The following is a 24,619-nucleotide window of genomic DNA, read 5'->3' as shown; positions in this document are numbered from 1 at the left end:
TACTTAACTATATAAAAAAAAACGTTGACAAGGTTGCCGTTCTTCTTATAAAGGAGGAACAAATGTGTTTCACTATCTAGAGCGCTTAGCGCAAATCTGGATAAAACAATGTTAGTTCCTTTCGATTCGTGAAGTTTTTACCTCGATCGAAGATCTACAGCATTACCCATGTATTTAAGAAGTTATTTAAGAGCATATTAAATCTTCATGATTGCCAGTGTACTCAAATCACCAAGCACATTATTAGATTGCGTGGTAAGTTTTATGCTAAGTACGCCAGTTACGTGATCCAAGTTGTGTGATCTAATGCTACAATACACTACCAGTAGTCGTAATAAGTATCTGGTTTCAGTGCATCTGTAGTAGTTGTCTGTAAAGGACACACATGAAAGTTTTTTACATTAAAAAAAGGAAAATAATTGTTGCTTACAAGAAATTTTTCTTAGATGTTTATTGTTATAAAACAATTAAAATTGTAATGTAAGATCCACCACTGCAAGAATTGACATTGATGCAATATTTTGTGTTTATATTTATACTATGTACAGTATTTTTAAGAAACTATAGGAATATTTGAAGACAAAGGAGAGGAGAGGTAGTGAAAATTGGAGCAGATAGAATGACCATGCAGAGCAGATAGAATCATCATGAACACAGCATTGCATTCCCTTATTTCCTTCACATTTCATAATGCTTAAGAAGGTTTTTTTGAGTCCGCTGAAATCCATATATCATTCTGTTCAAACCAATGTTCCAGGTAACTGTCATTTGTATTGGCATCAATTAAACTGCAAATCATGTTTAAAAGGCACTATTAATATACTTGGGTATATAATTATGTATTGTGTCTTATTTACTTGTTTAATTAAGGACATGTTGATCCACCTTGCGAAGATTGGAGTTGTCATTTACCACAGGAAAATTATATTTATGGCACTTTTTCAGTGTTTGGAGAAAAAACTTTGGATAGCCGATCCTCCACCATGAATTAAAAATGTCTGATTTGTAAAGTCTGCATGTCAGTCACAATGTCCATATAATCATTCATATTATATCGTATTTAAAATACTAAGTCCTCGCCCAGTTGTCAGCACTTTTAGACACTGAAGTGCTCCAGTAGTAAGTCTTGCCCTGAATGAGCATTTTCTAGCCTCCTTGTGAAATTCTGGGGTTTATATCTACCAGTACATTGTTTTTACTACTTTTTAAAGCAAATGCATAGAGTCTGCTAGAACTAACTTTATCATTTTGAACTAAAATATAATAGCTGTGTGAAAAGTTGTAGAAGAGTGAGAACTGCTTAAAATTTTTCCCAATATGTATTATCATTACCCCTCCTCATTTTTTTGTTTTGGTTAAAATTTGAAGATAAGTAGATCATTTCCTAAACGCGACTGCCCTGCATTGCTTTGGAGTAAATGTAGGTTAAACATGATGCAACATCAACAGTCTTGAGGTTCCCCAAACATCTAGCAGCCCTCTAATAATCAATGTGTAAATACACAGTATTGTAGTTAATCAATACATAGATATGCCAGCTCATTTTTGTAATGTTATATAGTTGCTGTAAGTAGTTGCTGGCTAAATTTCATGTAAGTATACATGTATGTGAAATGTGAATTTCACAACTTGCAGGTCACTGCTTTTGTTCAGGGTTAAAAGGATATCTTGAATATCTTGAAAAGCAAAAATGCATTTCAAAGCAATGACATTTTATTTTCAAAATTCAAATTGGAATTGCTCACCTTTCCACACTATACAATTATTCTTCACAGCAAAGGTTTGAAATTTGAGAGAATTTTTCCATGCAGTACAATTATTCACATAGTACAAATAATTTTTGAACATTTTTCCACAGAGTACAATTATTCTGACAATTAATTTGCCTTTTACTAGCTTTTACATTGTAAATGCAAACATGTTTTGCAAAAATGATAAAAAGAAAAATTACATGTGTATTATTTGACATACTGAAAAATGAGGCCACTATTTCACAGTGTACCTGGTGTAGGCACTCTTTAGTGCTGCTGTTGTGGCATAGAGATATTTTATGTCAGACATTCTGTCAGGCTGGTGTCCAAAGCTTTTCCTAAACACTGCTTTTATTGCCAAAATGAAGAGTTGTCATCCCTTAAACTATGGCAAGTTATTAAGTAAGTACTGTTTACAAGTTTACATAATGTCATGTGTGGTGTTGTAGATTACCAGAAGATGATTGAACAACAGAACGAGACAAGGGGTTGTAATGATAACTATGTCACTCCACCAGGTAAGTTTTTTTATACATTTTTGGACAATGTCTAATTTTTGGCCTAAAAACAGGCTTATGTTTTGATGTTGTCTGCAACTACTACAGCTCATGTAATGTCTCTAATTATTTGATAAATTAATAGCAAAAATAGGTCACTCGATAGGAAAAATGAAATTGAAAATTTATAATGATAAGATGTAGACATTATTCAGACTTTTTTTGTTTCATGATTAGATTGTCATTATATAAATTTTATACTTTTATGGACACCTTACATTTATGTGTTTAGAGCATTTGAAATTTTGTGGCATTTTTACTTTAGGTCCATCAAACCGACCAAATTATAGTGATTTTGCTACACCTAAATTGTCAGTTATAAAGACCAGAGTTAAGAGAACAGGACAACAAGGTAGGAATTAAAATGTGTATTAACTGTGTAGGTAAACATTGTTATTTAGCACTCCCATCCTCTTTTACAATGGCTGTGTGGTCTTTGACTTATTAAAGTGTTTTTTGTTGAATTGACTTGAACAAATATGCAGGTATGCTTTTAAATAACTTAAACTTTTGTCCAAAATGACTTACTCCAGTACAACATTTCACTTCTTGGCTATTAATAATGTATTTTTGTATTTATTTACTTGGTGTCAGTTACTACTAGGCATGGGAGCTATAGTGAAACCATTCCACATAATGCATCTGCCCCCCAAATATACTCCTCTCATGGAATTAATATGCATAGGAGCTCCAGTACAGAGTTTCTTCAACATTGTGATTTATACAATGAAAGACCACTGCATATAACCCGCCAGTTAGGGTCCACATCAAGTTTGCCACAGACAGATTATGTGGAAAAAGATGTAAATCATACTGGTGCCACATTATCATCATCAAAAACTTTCAGCCATGGGCACCAATACCCCACATCAAATATGAACAAACCGCAAGGTCCTGCCTTTAATCAGGAAGTTTTACATAGTGCTCAAAATCACCATGGCTACAGTACAGGACAAATCCCTCGTGGTGCCACTGATGGCCAGGATTTTGGAGAGCCGAGACGTTACTATCCAACAGTGGCAGATCATGCCATATCCCAACACCAGCAGGCCACAAAATCATCTTCCTTGCCAAATTCTCCCAGACATTCCCACATGCCTCATAGTCCACAAATACAGAACAATGCTCACCAGGTGCCAGCAGGGGATTTCTACCCAAACAACAACTCAGAGGCTGCCACTAGCACTGGCCATGATGGGGGCCATCCTCTTCATTCTACTCCTGTGGAGGATCCTGGAGGAGAGGGTGGACATTACCCATCACAGTCTAGTCATGGTTATACACTGTCCAGTATGACTAGTGGTCAATCCAGCATTGCCAGTGCAACTGTGAATGATCTTACACAGTGGCAGCAACAACACCAACACCAACTGCTCAGACAAAGGTTCAGCATGACAAAGGTAATTTATGCATGTCCATGTCTTATGTTAGTTGTTTTAGTGCTGTACTTGTATGTGCTTCCTGAGACTTAGTGAAATGTGTCAGATTGGTATACATGCACTAGTATGCAAGAATGCACACACGTGCATAGTTACTTATGTCAGCATGTAAATCTATCATTGAAATTTTGAAATATTTTGTGAGCAGACTTGTTTCCAGGTTTAGTATAACTGTACTCAAAGTAACATCCAACATCAGCTAGATGGCCTTCTTTGTTTCTCATTTTCTTGGAAATGGTACTCAGTTATCTTTGTATGCCTTGCTATATATAGATATTTTAAGTCCTTCAACCAGAAAAATTTTAATTGTTGTCTGCTTTTTAATTTTCATTTTGGTAACGGTTAATCCATAAAGATTTATTCTGTACCGTGTAACTTTAATTAAAAACGTACAAAGGTTCAGTATTTCATAAATCTTGTACTTCAGTGTTTAACCAGAGCTATCCCTATTCTTTTTAGACTACTGATTCAGGTCCATTGCTTGGTGCAGAGTTTCCGTCCATGGCTTCCAATGATTCCACACACAAATGGGATGCTCTTAAAAGAGTAGCTGACAGTATAATTAAAGAAAAGGACATGATCATTGAGAGGTTATTTTAAAACTTTTTTCAGCTTCATACATGCTCTGCCCAGCTTTGAGAAAAACGTGAAATATTGCACTAGTATCTAGTTTTTATTAGACAGATGATATCTTTTAAGAAGTATTCTCAGATTAAAGTATACTTGATAATTCATTTAGTACAGTATGTAATTGAGAAAAAAATGAACATCTTTTCTAACATTGATAACATTCACATTCTTTTAATTGTACAGGGTTATGTTATTAGAAATGATGACTTACTTGTTACAAGTTGATTGATTTTACAGGCAGAGGATGAAGATAATGCAAGTAGAACAACAGAGCAAGGATTATGAAGGCAAACTACATAGGGCACTGCAGACACAAGCAGACAGAGATGGAGATATTCTCAGTATCAAACTTCAGGTGAGGCACTTTTTAATGCACCTGTCAGAATATATTTCATATAAGCTGACAGTGCATGTAATGTTGGAAAATAATGAAATCAATTGAGATACACCTTTGCCATTAGATGGATAACAATGACTTAGTACATGTGAAGAAACCAGGAAAGAACATTATATGCATATTTAGAAAGGCTTTTTCTATAGAAAAGAGTAGCTTTTAAATGTGCCTTGTTGTACTCTAGGAGATGCAGTATGATAATGCATCATTAAAAGCACACTTAGCAGAAATTACCTCCAGCAAAGACCAACAGATTGAAGAGTTACAGAGAAAGCTAGGGTAGGGATAAAGGATATTACATTAGTAGCAACATAATTGTACTTGGTTATTTTTCTTTTGAGGATAATAGGTATATTCTACAAATTTGGTTAAGAGTGTAACCACAATCCTAGCCCAGGTTAAAGGGATAATAACTCTTCGTTTTGGCCAAAAAATGAATTTTCCTGGAGAAAACAACAATTTTCCCATACTTACCAATGGTTAATGAATCCATTTTTACATTCAAATTTAGTCCCTGGTTTTTTTCTAAAAAGTTTGGTTTTTTGTTAGATCTCTTAAGAGATTATAGCAGAGTATAACCATCAGTGGAGGTCACATGATTTGAAGACCAGCTCAGATATCAGAATAATAGCTATAACTGCTGTTTTCGTCATAAAACAGAATATATTATATTTCTATGAGTTATTTACAATGTTTTTATTGTGAAATATAGATTTCATACGAAGAGTTATTATCCCTTTAAGCTTGAAATTATATTTGGAACATGTCATTATTACTGATTTTATTTAAGAATATGACAGTATATTTTCATGCATTTGTAAAAGAATATTTATGTGTTTGAAATATTACAATTGTTCCAGAGAGACTGAATATAATCTACAGGAGTTGAAGACAACATCAAAAAATGATGCTGGTGTTAAGTCTAGTGAAATAGAAAACCTCAAAGCTAAGGTAAGAGAAGTTAAATTGGTATGAATAATCCAGTGTTCATTCTCTTACTTCTTATAACTAACTTTAAAGGATAAAAGGTTTCTACTTCTGTTTGAATTTTATATCATAAATTTTAATCTTTTCAAGTTATTAGTTGCCAGTGTGTGTGTATATATGTAATTTTGCTGAATATTTGCTATTTCATTTATATTTATAATGCCACTTTTCATATCTTGTTTTGTAGGCATTCCTGATCTTACTTTTTGTTTTTCTGTCTGCATGTATGAAGCTTTTTCCTATTTGCATCTTCACTGTTTCTACCTTCTTACTTTAACTGTTATTTTTCTTTACTATTAAAGCTTTCTCAAAAGGAAGACACAATTCTCCACTGGAAGGAGAAATATAATGAAATAGAAGACAAGTTTAGTGAAAGCAGGAATAAAGTCAAGAGTCTAGAGCATTACTTAGAGGATCTCCCTACTGCTGATGAATACTTGTCTAAAAAGAAGGAAATATCCTTTTTATTCATGTGAATAAATACTCGCATCTCTTTACTCAGTGCATATAAGTGTAATAGGTTTTGCAATATCAACTCACAAAATACACATTTGTATTGATTTCATTCCGAAATCCAATAACCTTTCAGTGTACCTAACAGTATGTGAATCAATATAATATTTTATGGGAATATTTTTAATGGAATTTGTTTTACCTTAACATTGATCACATGCGTTCCATGAGAGAGGACCTGCTGATGCACCAGGAAAAAATCAAGGATCTGGAGGGTACCATTGTTGACCTCAAAAGAACAGTCAAATACAAAGATGAAATGATAGAGGCTATGGAGAAACAGGTAAATTTTTATAATTTTTGTGTATAATGAATGAAGTTACCTTAAACCATTAATTTTTTTTCAATTTTGACCATGTTTGTTAATATATATATATATATATAGAGAGAGAGAGAGAGAGAGATGTACTTTCTTGCTTGATATATATATATATCAAGCAAGAAACTATATCTCTCCACAATTTGTCAATGTAATCAGCTTGTTATTAGTTATTTCTGACAATTGAGTAATAAACTTTATCATGGATTGTTTTTGTAAGTCATTGTTTCATGGCTGTAGTTTTTATATTTTAGGAAGCAAATCTTACATCCAAAGTCGCCAAATTGGAAGTGGATCTGCTTCAACAAGTTGAAAGAGTGGCAAAGCTAAAGGACAGCAGTACACTCATCAAGGTAGAGCAAGACCTGCAGCAAACCAAACAAGAAAAGGAGCTGCTTGTAAGCAACTTGGACAAAGCCAAAAAGGTGAACAATTTTTCTACAAAGGGGAACATTTTTTTTTTTTCAGAAAATAGGATGACATATTTAGCAAACCTTTTGAGGATTTTAATTTTCTGGTAATCAAATGGTGTTTTATCACATTTATTTTCATCACTTGTAACACATGTATAGACACTTAAATGTTGATCTCACCATTACATCAGTTGCTAGAAAACAAGCACAAGAAACAGAAGCAGATGGAGATAAAACATCAGTCTGAAATAAAGCAATTAGAGGAGAGAATTAGTCAAGAAGAATCCTCTGTCCTAGCCCTGAAGGAAGAATTGGGAACCACTGAAAAAGAATTAAGGAAAGTCAGGCAAACCATGAAAGAGGTATATTACGGATGCTTTTTCCAATATGTTAAAACCCTGAAGAAATAAAAACAGAACTGTTCTTACTGACTCTGACATCAGTTATGACCATGTTTTCAGATAAATATTAATTTTGAAAATTTGAAGTTGTAGCACAATGCCTATAATAATACATTGTTCATCTATTGTAATTGAATACATTGTGGAAATTTATATATTGCTCTGTAGTGTGTCAGATTTTTATTTCCAACAATTATTAGCCAGAAGTTTAACAGTAACGTTGTCAGTAACTTACCTTCTTCTTCAGATAAATAAACAGAATCAAGATTTGATGGAAGACTCTATGACACTGCGAGACAAGGTGAAGGAGGCAGAAAAATTGACATCAGCAGAGACTAAAAAATTGGAACAGAGGCTGCTTAAAGAGATGCAAGTGTGTTTCTCTGACCTGCAGTCTCTTGTACAGATCTGTATGGAGCAGGCAGAAGGGCAGGACCCCAATATGTCAGTGTTGCTAGGAGTAAGAGGTAACAATCCTTTCAACTGTCAATACTACACTGTAGTGTTGAGGTGACTTGGAGGAATATCAAAAGACAAAACCCTGTTAAAAAGTTGAGAGATTTTGCCATAACAAAGGTTATTACAGCAGTTGGTACTTAAATCAGTATGTAGAATACAAGTTGGGCTGTGTGTTATCTAAAGAAATGTTAACATCCATTAGAATTTCACATTAGTCAACAGAAGTAATGTACTTGTTGACTTAGGAGACCATTTCTATTTTAAAGATACAGTTTGGAGTGTTAAAACACCTTATTATATTGTTGATTATAGATAAAAGCATTAGTTTCACCTGGCCTCCAATACATATGTGTATGGGTGAGTACTGTAAAGACTGTTTAATCAGTCTGGTGGTGGAGATGGCAGGTTATATATTTACTTTTCATAGGAGTGGGAAAACGGATGTTTAAATTCACTTTTACTTGCATGATACTTTACAGCATTGGGTTTTGGCTAAAGACCCATTAGACTTCAGGGGGAATTATCATATATTTCGTAGAAATAATTAAATGCCAATGCATTACAGAATGGATGCTTACTGCCTTAATTTATTGCTTGGAAATTGGAACAAGGACTTTTGTTTTGGCTTTATTGAAATTTGATTTTCAGAAGTATAAATACTCCTAATCCCATCAGTAAAATTATCCCTCAATTTGTCAAGTGCTTATGTGGGTTTTTTCAAGGTCAGAGTGATTTTATGGGGGCAGGGTGGTAAAGATGTGGAGTTTCTTCAGTTTCAAATATGGTCTTTCTTTTCCAGCTCCATCCGTGGCAGACTCAGAGGAAGAACAAACTGGAATTGATGGTGCAATGCTTGCATTAAAACACAAGATCTCATCAGTGAAGGATCTCAGACAGGACATAGACAAACTGAGAGAAATTATGTCCAATAAATATGCCGAGGAAATGGGAGAAAATCTGCATTGCGCTACCCAGTAGAATATAAAGACTACTAGCTGTTATTTTTTGTGGCATTTTTGCAGCATTTGTATTGATTTAATTACAAAAAAGAACTTTTATTACTTTAAAATATATGTATTTATTGGTTTCCATTTGACAGTCCTTTATTATGTCAAATATTGTTGTATTTGTATAAGACATGAAAAATATTATTAAGCCCTACATGCCTTATCTAAATTTACATTTGTATTCTATAAAAGAAATATTATTATACACTGGTGCATTTCCAAACAGTTAAATTATGCTTGTTCCCATAACACTGGCATGATTTACTTGCATGTCAGGTATTATTGCATGATATTAATTTTTGTTTAATAGCCCATATATTGATGGCTTTTTCCCCCGCAAGTTCCATCTCATTTATACCTAGCACCTATGTTGCAGTGTGACAGTTTAAACATGACTGTACTAGCTGAAAGCTTTAACTGTTCATGATAAACATTTAAGTATTTTTTTGTTAACAGAAGATGGTTCCTAATAAAGTGAAGTATTCATATGATATTAGCTGTCACAGAAGTTACGTACGGTTTTACCAGTGTGGTCATATCACCTGCCTCTGTCATTGCCTTTCTAGCCGTTCTCTTTTAGTGTTATTATTATTTTTATTTATTTATTTATTTATTTATTTATTATTATTATTATTTTTTTATTTTATTTTATTTTATTTTATTTTATTATTATTTTTTTTTTTTTGTAAAGGCAGCTTGAAACTTTGATAACTGAAAAAGAATATTGAGAGCTAGAGAGATATCATAAAAGATATTTTGAAGCCATTATATATTCATGCACACACTTGTAATATACACAATACGTACACGTAGTAAGGAGGCCCAATAGAGATGATTTTCAAACAAATTTGATTTCTTTTCACTGATAATATCGTGTGAAAAATTGGCACTTTCCCCCCCCCCCCCCCCGCCCACCGTCACGTGATATTCTTTAACTTTTTTCATTAATTTTTGTGGTGACTAAGCAATGTCTCCGCTACTCAAATAAATTAGTTTAATACATAGTTTTAAGGTGTTTTTTCATGAAACTTCATGCCTTATGCCCTATAAGAGCCGACGTTATTGCTGGGGTGAAAATTTACTGTAATCTCATTAGCAAATAAAATTATTTAAAAAAGATGTTAAAGAGTATATAATTCTCAGCAGAGACGTTGATTAGCGTCAACACAATTTAATTTTGATTACCATTAAAAATTCGAGCTACAGGATGGGGAGATACTGCAAAAGTACCGAAATTAAGCTAAAGAAGCTATCTAACAGACTTAGTTCTAGATTCTAAGTACAATAAACTGAATTCGTTCGCGCAAACTTTTCAAATGTGGTAGAGAATTTAAGTGACAATCTCATCTGTAGCAATAAGTGGAGGTGCAGTCTTGTCAATGCCCACCCTTGACTGCTCTTTTAATACTTATATGTAATGAGAATATTTAATATAGTAAACAGAAGATAATACATTCTTCTTTTTATATGTGTATCTTTTTAACTAGTACTTGCATGTTTATTACTAATTTTTTTCGAATGATCTAGCTTTTGTTTATTATGTTGACAACTATGTGGAATAAATACGTGCCTAGAGACAGGAAGTTATTTTTGTAAGGCATTGTGGGAACGAAATTCCAAAACTTCTCCGGTGGAGCACTATCAATAAATGAGAAGGAAGGTAATGTTTGCGTTTTAAAGACAAATTAACGTCAACAGAACATATAAAACAACGAGAATGGTTTAAGAGAGTGACACACATATTAACTTCATATTTAGAATTAAGTGGTGCCAATGATTTAATCGATAAAAGTAACTGATGTTTGTGGCATCTTCTAAAATTCGCACTGACAGTGCATGGACTAACCTGGCATAGATCTAAGTGAATAGTTCGAAATCGAATGTGTCGAGTTAGTGATGCTAGTTTATTGTCGGTATTGCTTGATCCTAAACAAATATCTGAGGTAAATAATCTTAAAAGTAAGTGAAACATAAACACCACCACTTAAATAAATAAAGACGTGACAATGTTGCAGCTGAACACGTTTATCAGGGTTGCCACCTCACTTAAAAAGCCAGGGAGAAATGATTTATTTTCAAGGTCAATGAATTATCAGGGAAAATTATTTTGGTCAGGGAAAATTTGAAATTTGGAAAAGTCGTGGCAAAGACAGGGAAAAACAAAATTCTAGAAAGACTGTCATATTTTCTAAACTAAATTAAAACCATCAATAAGATGTAAATTATCATCTGTGTTAAGTTTCGATATTTCTGTGCTTGTTTACTTGTAAGTAATAAAAAAATTGTTTTGATGAGAAAAAAATCAAACTGTTATGAATGGATTGGACTTGTAGGGGAGATGGAGGCCGAAAAATTAGGTGTTCAGTGAAAAAGCAGGATTTGGTCAGTGAAGAGTCAGGAAATTTTTATTTTCTCAACAATGTGGCAACTATGTTTATGACTGACAAATATATAGTTAAGTCTGACAAGATCATCTTCAAGATTGAAATACTTTGTGTTATGTTATTAACAACATTTATTGTTATTATTCATTTTTGATGGTTTGTTAAGTTCTAGGTTGAATATACTACTAGAATTGTAGCAGCACAGTCTGCCATAAAAAGTTGCTATGAATCGCCTTAGCATGATGGAGCAAGTTCATCTTGCGGGAGAGGATGAGGATGATCTCTACTCTGGTTACAATGATTACAATGCTACATTGGATACAGAGGTGGGCACAGATGTCATTCTGTATTACATAGCTCACATTTTGATACATTTTTATGTTAAATAAAAACAAGTGATTTTTTTAAATATTATAGTTTTTTTAATTAACATTTAACATGACTTTATGTGAATTTTATATTTCTTTTTTACTTGGTATATACAATTATTGTTCGTTTAATTATTATATTGTTTGATATTGATACTTTTAAATATATTATTTATTAGTAATATTTGTAAGTTAATACAAACAACTAATTAACAATTATGCATTTTACTTTCTGTCAATTTGTCTTGTAGGACTTGGCTAATGATGAAGGATTTCAACATGCTGTTAGAACCAGTCATGGAAGAAGACCACCTGTATGTTACCTTTATTTAAATAATTTGTTAAATCATTTGCTTTGGTTTTTTGCCATTTTTATTTCATTCTTTAGAAACAAGTTAAAAATTTAACTGTGCTCCTATTTGATTAATCATGGAGGTGCAAAATAATAAAAAGGATTTTATTTTATTTACCTTTATTTTGACAAACAAATACAACCCTATGTGTTTAAATTTAATGTCAAGAAGAACTGATAAATAAGTTTTTATAGTGAAAATTACAAGTTTGTAGTTATTTTGCTATAAAACATATTTATCAGGGATTATGGGTGGTTTAGATGTGCCACTTATTTCTCTGCATTCCTTGCCAAGGAAGGAGCAAGTTAAAATTAACACAACAGATTTAACATCGTATGGTAGTTCATATGCTTATTTGTGCTGGCATATTAAATTATGATCCACTTTTTAAATTCCTATATACCATTCATTTCAGCCAACTGCCAAGATTCCCCTCACTGGTTCTGTAGGTGCCAGGCTGGCCACTGCTAAAGGCCAAGGTGGTTTGGTATCTTCCATGGGACGTAATGCAATGCCATCCTCAATGGGAGCCCGTCCCATGACAGGGGCTCAAGATGGAGCTGCTAGACCTATGACTGCTGTCAGAGCTGCTGGATATTCATCCTTTAGTAAAGGTAAACACACCAAGAAACACATTTTGATTACTTGGAAGTAAGATATTATCAAGAGATATATAATGATCTATTATATATATTTTGATATAATTTTGGTTTCGAGTTAGGAGTGTTGTGGATTTTAAAAAAGGGCTTTCACTCTCTGTTCATTGAAAAGTTCAAAATGGTTAAGATTATTTACTTAATTTTCTTTCTGTTATCCATGTAGGTGCAGGTTTTGATCCTATGAATCAGGCTCAAGCTCAAAGTGGAGCACAGTTAGAAACCAAACCTGAGGACACGTAAGGCCTCCTACATTAGATCAGTTATTGAAGTTGGATTCCCGTTAAATGTCTTATTAAATTCATAAAACATGCATGATATTTGATATGAATAATGGTTTCATTTGTGAAGAACATAGTATTGCCTTTTATATTTGCCTTTAATCTACTTTCAGACCTGAAGAGAAAATCAAACAACTGGAAAAGAAAGTAAATGAGTTGATTGAAGAAAGTTGTTTTGCTAATAGCAGGGCGGAATACCAGTTGGTAAGTTTGTTTTATTCCAGAACTTAAATTAGTTGAATGAGATATTAAGAGCATTGCTAATGTCAGAAGAGTGAATAAATACACATTCTGCTACACCATGATGAAGTCTTCTGGATTTTTAAAATCTTCCTGGCACTGGGTCCAAGGCTTGTAGTCTCATGTATATTTCCTTTTGTGCTTTGATACATAACATTGACTGTTAATGTATGTTCACTTTAAGGCCTTGGAAAAAGCTAAGGAGGCTGGTCGCAAGGAACGAGTCCTAGTCAGGCTGAGAGAACAAGCAGCAAGTGTTGATCAGGTCAACCTGGATCTCACCTATTCTGTAAGTTAAACTGTATTTTTGTGTAATATTAATTTTCCTTGGATTATTGAATTTATCATTACACAGACAGATTTTTTCTAAATATTTTTTTACCTTCTAATTTTTGGCTCTATTCAAGAGCCTTCCTTAGGACAAACTGGTCATGCGTTGATGTTTTTACGCTGAGTTGTAATCATTGACCAATAATCCTATGAGTGTCCCCTTATGCCCCTATTTCACACAGACCACGAATCCCACGAATCGCCAGGAATTGACAAATTTCAGGATTCGTGGTTGAATCGTAATCAGTTCATGAAGTTCTTTACAGATTCGTATATATTCGTAGTCAGTTCTTGCAATTTTTGACCAACAGGAATTCATGGCAAAAACTTTGATGCCCGTATTTCACACAGACCACGAGTCCAATGAATCGCCAAGAATTGACAAATTTCAGGATACATTTCTCAATTCCTGGCGATTCATGGGATTCGTGGTCTGTGTGAAATAGGGGCATTAGGCCCCCCGGTCCCAAGAGGTCATCATAGATATGGGCCAGCTGGTAGCTGGAAGTTCTTTAATGTTCTTTATGTATGACCTCCTTGTAATCTTCGCTTACCTTCTCTATTATTCTGGTGCTGTCCCAATCAATGATGACTCTTTTACTGAGTGATTTGTGAGAGCAGATTTCCACATTTGTGTCTCCAATTCTTTCCTTCTGTCTCTGGTCTAAACCTGTGTGTTGTCCATTTTCTCATCTTCTGTTCTGTGTTATTTAACTCTTATGGGTGGTGTACATTTGGTCTTTCCCAGGTAACACTTATTACAGTTTTTACAACCAATTGTGTATACGCCTTTTTTTTTTTTTTTTTTTACTCTGATTTGTCCTTTGGGTGCCCTAAAAGCTGTTTTATTGTAGAGTTAGGTCTCATAACTGTACTGATCTTCCTTTCTTAAAGTATCCTGGAAACTTTCTCATTTAGACCACTGACATATGGAAGCATTACTAAACCATTGTTTTTTTTTTTTCTTCTTTGCTGTTCTTTTTAGTTTGCCCTTGTCCTTTTCTTTCTTTTCCATTTGGTTTTATACTTGGCTCACTGACCACTGGGGATACTTTTAGGGATTTTTTTTATTGTGTTCTTCTCTTCATTCTTGTCTCTGTTTTCCATCACAATATTTTCACATCTTTCCAGTTTGCCCTGAGGAAGGCTCTTTAGTAGAGCCAAAAATTTAGAAAATATTTAGATAAAAACTGTCCATGGAATGATTAATTCAACAATCCATGTATAACTACTAGACTAATAAACTCATTTTTCTTGTTGAAGCACAAAACTTAGATAATAAATAAATAAGAATGGGAATTCTTTCAGTTATTTTAATAACTGGTAGGTAACTAATTAAAATTAGTATTCATATGGGAAATGCACGTTCAAAGATATAAAACTATAATGAAATTGTTTTGCACAGGTTGGGATTCGGATTTGATGGGTGGAAATGTGTAGATGTGTACTTTTGATTTAACATTCATTTTTAGTTTTATAATGTTGTGTTATATCCTGCTGAATGGCATTAAATGGAATATAGCAAAACAATTTTAATGTCTATCAATTGATAGAAGTTCACTTCTTATACTACAATGCAAAAAGTTATTGAATTTTACTTGATATGATGTGTAAATTATGAATTACATTGTTTTTCTTTTCTATATCAGATAAACGACATTTTTATTTTAAATGTACCTTTATAGGTATTATTCAACCTTGCCAATCAGTATGCTGCCAATGAAATGTATGCTGAAGCTCTGAACACCTACCAAGTCATTGTCAAGAATAAAATGTTCACAAACGCTGGTGAGTGTAATACAGTAACAGTTTTTTTTTCACAATGTATCAAAGCATTTTCAAAATGTTGTCAGTATGTAAGGTGTTGACGGCCTCTCGGTTGCTTTAAATTTTACATGATATGAATTGGGGTGGTGATTCTCAAACTTTGCAAGAAGGATTTTAATTTCACCTCAATATCAACCCATCTTACATCCTTCTTACTTTATATTCAGGCCGTTTAAAGGTGAACATGGGTAATATCTACTTCAAGCAGAAGAATTATCCCAAGGCTATCAAGTTCTACAGAATGGCTGTTGACCAGGTTCCTAATACACACAAGTATATGAGGTATAATACAGGTTGACAGTGTCTGTCACAGGAGTATCATAATTGCATTATAGATAACAAATGTACCAACCACATTTTCAGTGTTTCAATCTTTAGCATATTTTCAAATGATAAGAGAGGTTATCCAATGTCGTTATGGAAGCGTGCTTCCAATCTATGCAGTTTATAAAGAAAAAAGTTCCAAGTGTGCTTGGGTTAATTTACCACAATTTCATATGATATTATATCTTTCAGACTGAAGATCATGCAGAATGTGGGAATTGCATTTGTCAAGTTGGGGCAGTACAATGATGCTATCACCACTTTTGAACACATCATGGGTGAACAACCAGATGTGAAGACTGGCTTCAACCTGGTCCTTTGCTACTTTGCCCTCGGAGACAGAGAAAAGATGAAGAAAGCTTTCCAAAAGATGCTGGCTTGTGATCTGAAGATTGATGAGGAAGACAAGTATCTGCCACATAATGATGATAAGAACTATAATCTTATCCTGGAGGTGATTAAGAATGATGCTCTGAGACGCAGGGAAAAAGAAAAGTAAGTAGTATCCTGATCCAACTTTGTTTTTTTAAGATGACTTATGCAGTAATTCATTGAAATTTCTTTTTGAATCAAAATGCTTTCCTGATTTATGTGCTTTTTGCTACTTTAAATATTATGGAGATTTGGGCTTAAATTTCATGAGGAGAAAAACAAAATTTTATGGTTTCTTTTATATTTTGCTTTCAGAAAACTTGCTGCAGAGAGAAACATCAAGACTGCTGCCAAAATGATGGCGCCCACTATTGAGAGTTCATTTGCTGCTGGCTACGACTGGTGTGTGGATCAGGTGAAGACGTCCAATTTTGTGGAGTTGTCCCATGACCTGGAGATAGACAAGGCTTTGATGTACCTGAGACAGAAAGACTTTCACCAGGTACATAAAATGATAGTGAATGTTTGGTTGATAGTGTTTGTTGATGTTTATGCATTAAACATGTATGTTATATAAATGTGTGGATCAGTTTGATCAAAATTTGGATCCAAGTTTTATATCTGCATAGTGATGATAATTTCTTTTCACAGTAATGACAGAGAATTTTATTTTATATATTAGTTAGTGAAATATTTTCACCAATCTTATCGACTTATTGGATTTATTTATTTATTTATTTTTTTTTTATTCAGGCTGTGGAGACGCTGAAGTCATTTGAAAAGAAAGATTCTAAAGTGGCCAGCACAGCAGCTACTAACCTTTCGTTTTTGTATTTTCTGGTAAGTGCATTAAATTATATATTTTATATGTGTTATGTTTTTTATACCATTTCTGTTAAGTATTTTGGCCTCTTGGTTATCTGGTCACACTATATTGTTTTTGAAATGTTGAAAGGAAGATTTTTGTGATGTCTGTAGTAATCACAGAATAATAATCAAGTATTACTGATATTATGTTTGAGACATGATATATCTACATGTTTTAGGAAAGTGACTTGACCCAGGCTGACCGATATGCAGAGGTGGCCTTGCAGGCAGATAGATATAACCCTAGTGGTAGGTCTCAGTATAGCTCATTATTGCCATGTTGATTTTTTTTTTTACATAGGTTTTCTTATGTTTCTTTGTTTTCATATCAATTGCCATTTATGTAGATGGTTAAGTTATAAAAAACATTTTTAAAAGCATGCAAATTACTTATTATCAGTATGGCTCACTTTGTATTACCTGGAGGTAGTATCTAACATGTTCTTGTTGGTATCATTTCAGCACTTGTGAATAAAGGCAACTGCTTGTTTGCCAAAGCAGACTATGAGAAGGCAAGAGAATATTATAAGGAGGCACTACAGAATGACTCTTCCTGTATAGAAGCACTGTATAACTTGGGTAATTTCTTTATTCTCAGTTTATTTCCAGTGCCCATAATAAATAAAATGGATACACAAAAATGTAACTTAGAAGACAAGAAGTAGTTTTACTGTATTGAATTGTTGGTTGTGAAGAAAGGGATGTTAGTCAATTTGCATCATTATACAGTTTTAGTATCAGTGTTTATTGTGTTATTGAATTTTTTTCTTTATAACAGGTCTGGCATACAAACTTATTGGAAGATTGGAGGATTCTCTTGACTGTTTCTTTAAGCTCCATGCCATATTCAGGAACAATGCTCAAGTCATGTATCAGCTTGCTGATATGTATCCTTGCTGAAATTATGATTTTATGATGCAAGTGCTCTTATATATTCTTAAACATATTACATGGCGATTACATGGGACTAAATTTTAAATGTTTACATCACATCAGTATTATGGATTTTGCAGTATGGTATTCCAACTACGTATGTCAAACACTTAAGATGTAAAAATATAAACAGGAGTTTCATCATTATCTTCTGTTGGTTTTGCCCATTCTCCTTGACTTCTCTCCCAGTCATGAGCAGCTTGGTGATACCACTCAGGCCACAGAGTGGTTTATGCAGTTGATTGGGGTGGTGCCCACTGACCCCACCGTGCTGGCCAGGCTAGGGGAGATATACGATAATGATGGGGACAAGTCTCAAGCATTCCAGTATCACTATGATGTAAGGGCATGATTTAACATATGGGTACAGCCATCCTTGCATAGTGGTAAAAACTAAACACAAACAGTTTTCATCTCAGTGTTTTTCATTTAGAATTGTACAGTGTATCTTTTAGCGAGATATGTGAGCTGCACATGTTATGAGTGATTCTTCAAGATGCCATTCTTAATTATTGGAATTTTAAATAAGTGATGCAGTATGGAATCTGTTCTATTTAAATGTGCCTTCTATTTTCCAGTCTTACAGATATTTCCCGTCCAATATTGAAGTTATAGAGTGGCTGGGAGCATATTATATTGATTCCCAGTTCTGCGAAAAAGCCATATCCTATTTTGAAAGGGCTGCAATTGTAGAGTAAGTAGAAAGATAAAAAGGGAGTTGATTTAAAAGTATTGGTTTCATATATCAGCATATAAATGTTTTTTTTATAGGTTATTGGCTTTTGTTAAACAGGGATCAGTTTTAGTGTAGTTTTGTCGATGCAGCAAGTTGAATCTTGTAAAGAAAGTTTACTGGACAACTTGTGTACATGAAAATATAAAGACCATGTTTATTTTATAATATTGCAGGCCTACGCAAGTGAAATGGCAGTTGATGGTAGCTAGCTGTCATAGAAGGAGTGGGAACTATCAACAGGCACTGGAGACATACAAGTCCATACATAGGAAGTTCCCTGACAATGTGGAATGTAAGTACTACCATATACTGCCAAATTTGTGTGTTTAGAAAGAGAATACGTAGAAAGTGAGTGGAATATGTGTTGAAATCATTTGTAGAATTTAATAATTATAGTAGTATTTATGGCTGAAGAATAAGTTATGGCAGATAATGTTCAATCTTTGAATTCTCTTAAGTTTTGGTATGTATGACTTTGTGTATGTGCTTGTGTGTGTCTGTTGCTTCTCTCAATTGGCTATAAAGCAACTCTTTTTCTTTTAAGGTTTGAAATTCCTTGTGCGCCTTTGCACAGACCTAGGCTTAAAAGAAACACAAGAGTATGCCACTAAACTTAAAAAAGCTGAAAAACAGAAGGAACTCAAGGAGCAGGTAGGCCATGTATATTTATTATCCAGTACAAGCTGTAGTTATTGCTTGTGTGTCTAAACTCTGTTATGTGTAGTCAAACATTAAGATTGTGGCAGGTGCAAACAACTGACTAACAGTTCTGTTGCCATGACAGCCATTTCCTTATCGGAAATAACCTAGTTTTGATTATTCAGTAGTTCAATTTTTTTCAGATGTACAAGCTTTTTATTTATGCCTGTATCTTTTTTTTTTTTTTAATGACAAAAAATGTTTTACTTACTAATGACAGGATTTATATGATGATTTATAGAGAGCAAGCAGTGGATCACGTAGAGGCAGTGGCCGGAGAAAGGAGGGAAGAGATGGAAGTGCAGGAAGTGGTGAGTACTGATTTAAACTTAATGTGTTGGTAAAGTATGGTTAATGAGCTTTTCAGTATGTAAAGTCTGCACATGGGTATCAACTTGTGGTAAAATAGGTGTATTTTATTTTCTGCAGCCTTTAAATACCAATGCACATATATAAAACATTCTGAAATAAATGAGCTAGAGAAGTATTATTGATGTAAAAAGTGATAAAAAATATCCAGATTTCTGCCAAGAAAATGACTTGCAATATGCTTTCAATCCTCAGGAATAGGAGGAAGTCCTAAGGGTAAGGGCTTGAATAAGTTATAAATTACCTTTCACAAATTGCTGTGGGTTGAGACTTAAAGTAAACCACCTTTGTTTGGCTGACTGTGTGTTCAGTACAAAATAATCATCTCAATACATTTTGTTTGTGTGGCTTTGCAGTTGTCTTTATTACTGTTTAATTTCTGTGCCCACATTTTTTGGTGGCAAAGTTAAGTGTCCAGCGTTGCAATTTGCCACCATTATTTCTTACAATTTATGTAGAATTTGAATAGTTATTCTACATGATTGACTTAACATACTGTAGCTGGACATATCCTTACTCTTTATACATATGTTTTCTAACAATCTTAAAAAACTTTTTGTCTCATAAGATACCAACATCAGTTTGATTTATTTCAGTTTAGTGGTGAATATTGCATGGTATTTGAAGCTTAAAAGTCTGTAGAGACAAAACAATAAACCTAACCCACTGCATAATTTGTCTTATATGGTACTGCACAGTGATAATTTAAAGAAAAGGAAACTGCATTATAGTTTGTACAAGTATAACATGCACGCCTGCTCTATTCTAAATGCTTTATTTTAAATGAAGTATGCAGTGCTTCATGGACTGCTTCCAGTTCCAGAAAATACTAGTACATTTTTAAAATATTTGCTGAAGTGGGATTTCTTTTTCAAAGAACAAAATATTGAAACCTTTGCATGTGCTTTTGAATTTTTGGACTTCATAATATTTCAATTACCTAAGTGCAATACGGTAGAATGATCCTTTTTTTTTTTTTTTTTTTTTTTTTTTTTTTTTTTTTTTTTTTTTGCATGAAAAATAATCAGACAGGGTTAGCAGGGATAACACCTAACTTGCAATATTAAATATTTATTGAAAAGGGAATACTATATATGATTAAAATAGTGTTGTATTTAATTATGTTTGCTACCTGAAGACCCCGTTCCTTATTGAAAAAGCACAAATTATACACTCAATCATAAAAGGAAACTTTTTTTTTTTGAATAATTAAAAAAATATGTATTGTAGTGAGAAAATCTTCAGTGTATATAAAAAAGTAATGAATGATGGGTGCATTATTCATTAATATTTGGTTAAAATATTTACTTTAACTCATAGGGTTATTTATAATTATTCAAAATAATGATGTTCCCAAACTTTTAGATGGAGTGTATATTGTGAATACAGACTATATGACCTGAAGTGCTAGGCATCTCCACAGTTTTAACCAAAAAATAATCTGAAGTTGCATTTTGAGTGAAACAATTGCCATTTGTCTATTCAGAATTTGATTCTTTTGTTCAATTTTAAGTCTGTTTTAGACAAGAATTACCACAGACTGAAAAATTGATATAAGTCATTAGGGCTCATTTTCACAGAAGTATCAGAGTCAAAAGTTGGTCCTTACTTCAAGACTGAACAATTTATTATAAACTGTAAATTGGTTCAAGATAAATTAGTAATAACAGCTTATGTTTAAAATTAAGATAAATGGTTAATTTATTTTAGTGGACTCTTGTATATGCATTTTTCACTCAAGTAAACCAATTTTTTCTGAAAGTTTCATCCATGTTTCAATTGAAAGCCCTTTTTTTCACTGACCCAGACAGTCAGATTAGAGAGAGGCCTTGTTGTGCCCCAGACATTTAGATTTCTGAATAATCCTGCTTGTTGTCTTATGACACTGTCAGGACAAAATTCAGTCCCATGTAGCTTATTTCTGAAAAAAATTTAGTTTTAAGAAGAATCTAAATTATTTCATTCATGTCGTGGTTTGTGATTTCAGACTCCAGCAGCCGTGCTGGCAGTGCCATCTCCAGTGCTGGCCACAGGTCAGGAGGAAGTGCAAGTAGGAGGCGCCAGCTGCTGGATGAAGAGGACGGAGATCTCTTCCAAAACACCAAACAAGATGTTGGTAAGGACCGAAATTGTTTTTAGACCAAATGCACACAATTTGATATTTTTAGATTGAGCAAGATCTTAAGCTGAAATACGTTTTTCCCTTTTGATTGATAATACAGCTTAAATTTGTCTTGAAAAGGGGCAATTTAAATGAATGCCAAGTCATTTAATACCATACAATGTTCAACCATACATTTTCAACTCACTAAAATGTGATTATAGCCATATTAATTAGAATTCTAGCATTGTTTATTATATCCATATCATTCCACTGCAGATGCTACATATGCGGATCCGCTAGGTCCTCAAGTAGAACGTCCAAAAACAGCGGCCAGGAAGCGAGAACCAGTAGAGGATGAATTTGCTGATGAAGAGCTGGGAGATGACTTACTGCCAGACTAGAATCTGAGCCTGAAGATGAAGGCCGAAATAATTTAATAAACTCCAAGTAAATTTCAAAAGAAGATAAACGATCGGACAGTTAAGAAAAACACAGATATATTGGTCTTGATATGTATTTATTCATCTATTTATACAATTTAATTTTTCTTTAATTTATTTATTTTTAGTCTCCCCTGTGATACCTTGGTTACAGAATCCAGGAAAAATGTCGGTTTTTATTTGTTGGAAAATAGGACATTTAGACACGTTACGGATTTTTTGTCTAGTTTGCTTTTAACGGAAATTCTGTCTGAGCGATATCATTTACTTTTCTTTTATTAACGTAGTTTTAGTGTCGTTGGATAACAAGCTGTATTGTACTGCTGCCTGCAGCAGACATGTTGTCTTTTTAATGTTAAATGATACAAATATCTTTCTTGCCTAAAAGAAAAAACATTGTATTGTCCGTATCTTTCACCATAACTTTTCTTTGCCAATGTAATAAATTTAGAAGTGATATGCTAAATCTGTTTTGCTCTGCTTTTACTGGGGCCGTCCTCGTGATAATTAAGTAGAAAATTTTTTATATGAATCAATTATATGAATTGAAGGGAAAACGCTTGAAAGATGTAGAATGCGTCTTGTTAAATATATCCATCTGAGGCGAAACTAAGGACTTGGAGACGAAGCTTTAGGAAATCATAGTCTCTGCGCTGACTGCTCCAATTTCTTCAGTAAAATCTTTTTGGTAGAAGTATGCTGTGGTATGAAAAACATCTTGGTCAGTAAGAGGCGTAAGCATGTCCATTGGTAGATATAAAATTGATAAAACGAGAGTCTGTTTTGCTTGTGAACGTTGAGCTGACGACATTGGACTGATCCGTGTGAAGAGAACACTCTGCGCTTGCTCTCAAAACCTGAAGTCGGTCGAGGATTAGGTTTGTGAACGAAAGTTGGGCGGCAAAGGGCTGAATGTCGCGTACAAGCATGAGCTTAGTTCTGGTTGTGAAACCTTACGAAGAAAAGAAATATTTAAAGTATTGTATATTATATAAAGACATCTACACAACATCCAGTCGCTTTGTCATTGTATAATGGTAACAGATTCAAAACATCAACTTACATATTTTTATATATTTTGACCGATTTAAATTTGATGTTTAAATTTCCATTGGATTATGCTAAGCATTTGGACACTGACGTAAATGACATTGCAATTGTAGAAATCGAAAAAAAGTTATTTTTATTTAATGTGACGTAGTTTTGTTAAAAAGAATATCACACATAGAAAAGATGGGTACTTGTGCAGTGTGCCCCCGTCTGATTTAAATTAATTCAGTTATAAAGTGACTTTGATGAATGTCTCTGTTATTAAGATAAATAAGTCTCGTTATTTACTTCATAATTTTGACGTTTTTACATGAAATGTCAAGCTCATTCAATCATATCTGATGAGAGCAGAGGTCATTACAGGTGTGAACGTCCAAAAATCAGTAAATACTTAATTAATTTACAAAATTACTTAACAAAACTAATTAATTTAAGTAACAGAGACGTTAATCAAAGACACCAAATAACTATTTGTGATGGGGGGGTCGAAAAACAGATACGCATTTTTTTCGGGGTGGGGGAGGGGCATACTACATAAGTACCAAAGATGTACATGTATATTTTTCACTAGTTTCATAATATTTACCCTGCTCACCACATTCCAATTTGTATGGTTTTCCTTGCAAGAAGACAAATCCACCATGTTAATGTATTGTTGCTCTTGAACGTAGCCGGCGTTTCCGTTATCCGGTTGTTGCAGACGACTCATTGCCGCGATTGTCTCTTGTCGGGCGTCATGATCATTGATCAGTTTCTTCATTTTTCTTATGTAATCTATAGCATGTCTCAAAGTCTTTACTTTTGAGAGACGTTTGTGGCGATTTTCATAAGGCACGTGCCTGCGCAGGCAAGCGAACGCATTATTCACGGCCTGGACGCGTCTGCGTTCTCTGGCGTTACGTCTGGCCACAAGCTGGGGTGGTTTTTCACTGTGTGGCACATGCTTGTAAGCACTGGAGCGGCGGGTGCGAAATTTACTTCTCTTTGCGATCACCATAGCGTCGTCTCCGTGAAGGGTACCAGGGATTTCGCGGGTATCAATACAAGACATGGCAGTTTTATGAGAAAACGACATAACTCCGCAGCTGGTTTCACAGGAAGCCATAGACGAGTCGCTCTGGGAAACTCGCCAACCGGTCGCAAAAACATTTTCCTCCGAAAACACCGGCCTCTTATATAGCAGTTTCCGACCGGAGGGCAGCGATGATGAAGTTCTCCGATCTATTAAACCGATTGATAGATAGTTAATATCTCGATTAACAAAAGGCGCAGGGCTTAACGAGCAACGCAAGCGCATTATTTAAGGTGCAACAATTTCCTTATGAAAAAGTCGGAAGCCGTAGGCAATATAATATGCATGTTCCAATTATCTAGCGCACGCGACGTTGTCGCGCAGTTTGTGTGTTCTCACATTAG

At 33.9% G+C, this 24,619-nt stretch overlaps 2 protein-coding genes across 8 annotated transcripts; both read left to right on the top strand.

The window, feature by feature from the left end:
- Positions 1–41: 41 nt before the first annotated feature.
- On the top strand, positions 42–9,361 carry LOC106155066 (centrosomal protein of 85 kDa). 5 transcript variants are annotated; one of them, XM_087002322.1, is made up of 16 exons: positions 42–255; positions 568–757; positions 2,201–2,269; positions 2,574–2,660; positions 2,903–3,708; positions 4,207–4,337; positions 4,615–4,732; positions 4,956–5,050; positions 5,632–5,722; positions 6,061–6,215; positions 6,431–6,554; positions 6,845–7,015; positions 7,195–7,365; positions 7,652–7,871; positions 8,176–8,220; positions 8,663–9,361. In XM_087002322.1, the coding sequence occupies exons 2-16, from the start codon at positions 691–693 to the stop codon at positions 8,839–8,841; spliced, it is 2,529 nt and encodes an 842-aa protein (XP_086858448.1). In that variant the 5' UTR covers positions 42–255; positions 568–690; the 3' UTR covers positions 8,842–9,361. The 5 variants fall into 5 exon arrangements, with proteins under 5 accessions (XP_086858448.1, XP_086858446.1, XP_086858447.1 ...); XM_087002320.1 differs by having other exon boundaries at positions 559–757; XM_087002321.1 differs by having other exon boundaries at positions 549–757.
- A 1,101-nt stretch (positions 9,362–10,462) lies between these two features.
- LOC106155084 (intraflagellar transport protein 88 homolog) lies at positions 10,463–22,619 on the top strand. Of its 3 annotated transcripts, none has more exons than XM_013529732.3 (23): positions 10,463–10,530; positions 11,421–11,580; positions 11,874–11,936; positions 12,391–12,589; positions 12,798–12,870; positions 13,026–13,116; positions 13,337–13,441; positions 15,168–15,270; positions 15,477–15,591; positions 15,826–16,128; positions 16,321–16,507; positions 16,759–16,845; positions 17,052–17,121; positions 17,335–17,451; positions 17,651–17,759; positions 17,995–18,145; positions 18,384–18,499; positions 18,715–18,833; positions 19,086–19,192; positions 19,482–19,551; positions 19,805–19,825; positions 21,597–21,725; positions 21,990–22,619. In XM_013529732.3, exons 2-23 carry the CDS (start codon positions 11,479–11,481, stop codon positions 22,112–22,114), a joined length of 2,562 nt encoding a protein of 853 aa, XP_013385186.1. In that variant the 5' UTR covers positions 10,463–10,530; positions 11,421–11,478; the 3' UTR covers positions 22,115–22,619. The 3 variants fall into 3 exon arrangements, with proteins under 3 accessions (XP_013385186.1, XP_013385188.1, XP_013385187.1); XM_013529733.3 differs by having other exon boundaries at positions 10,473–10,525; XM_013529734.3 differs by lacking the exon at positions 19,805–19,825.
- Positions 22,620–24,619: the final 2,000 nt, after the last annotated feature.

This window comes from Lingula anatina, chromosome 1 (genome assembly GCF_051362555.1).
Source record: "Lingula anatina isolate TDL-2025a chromosome 1, LinAna3.0, whole genome shotgun sequence".
NCBI lineage: Eukaryota > Metazoa > Brachiopoda > Lingulata > Lingulida > Lingulidae > Lingula > Lingula anatina.
The sequence above is the reverse complement of the archived record's forward strand: the minus strand, read 5'-3'. Positions and strand labels throughout refer to the sequence as shown.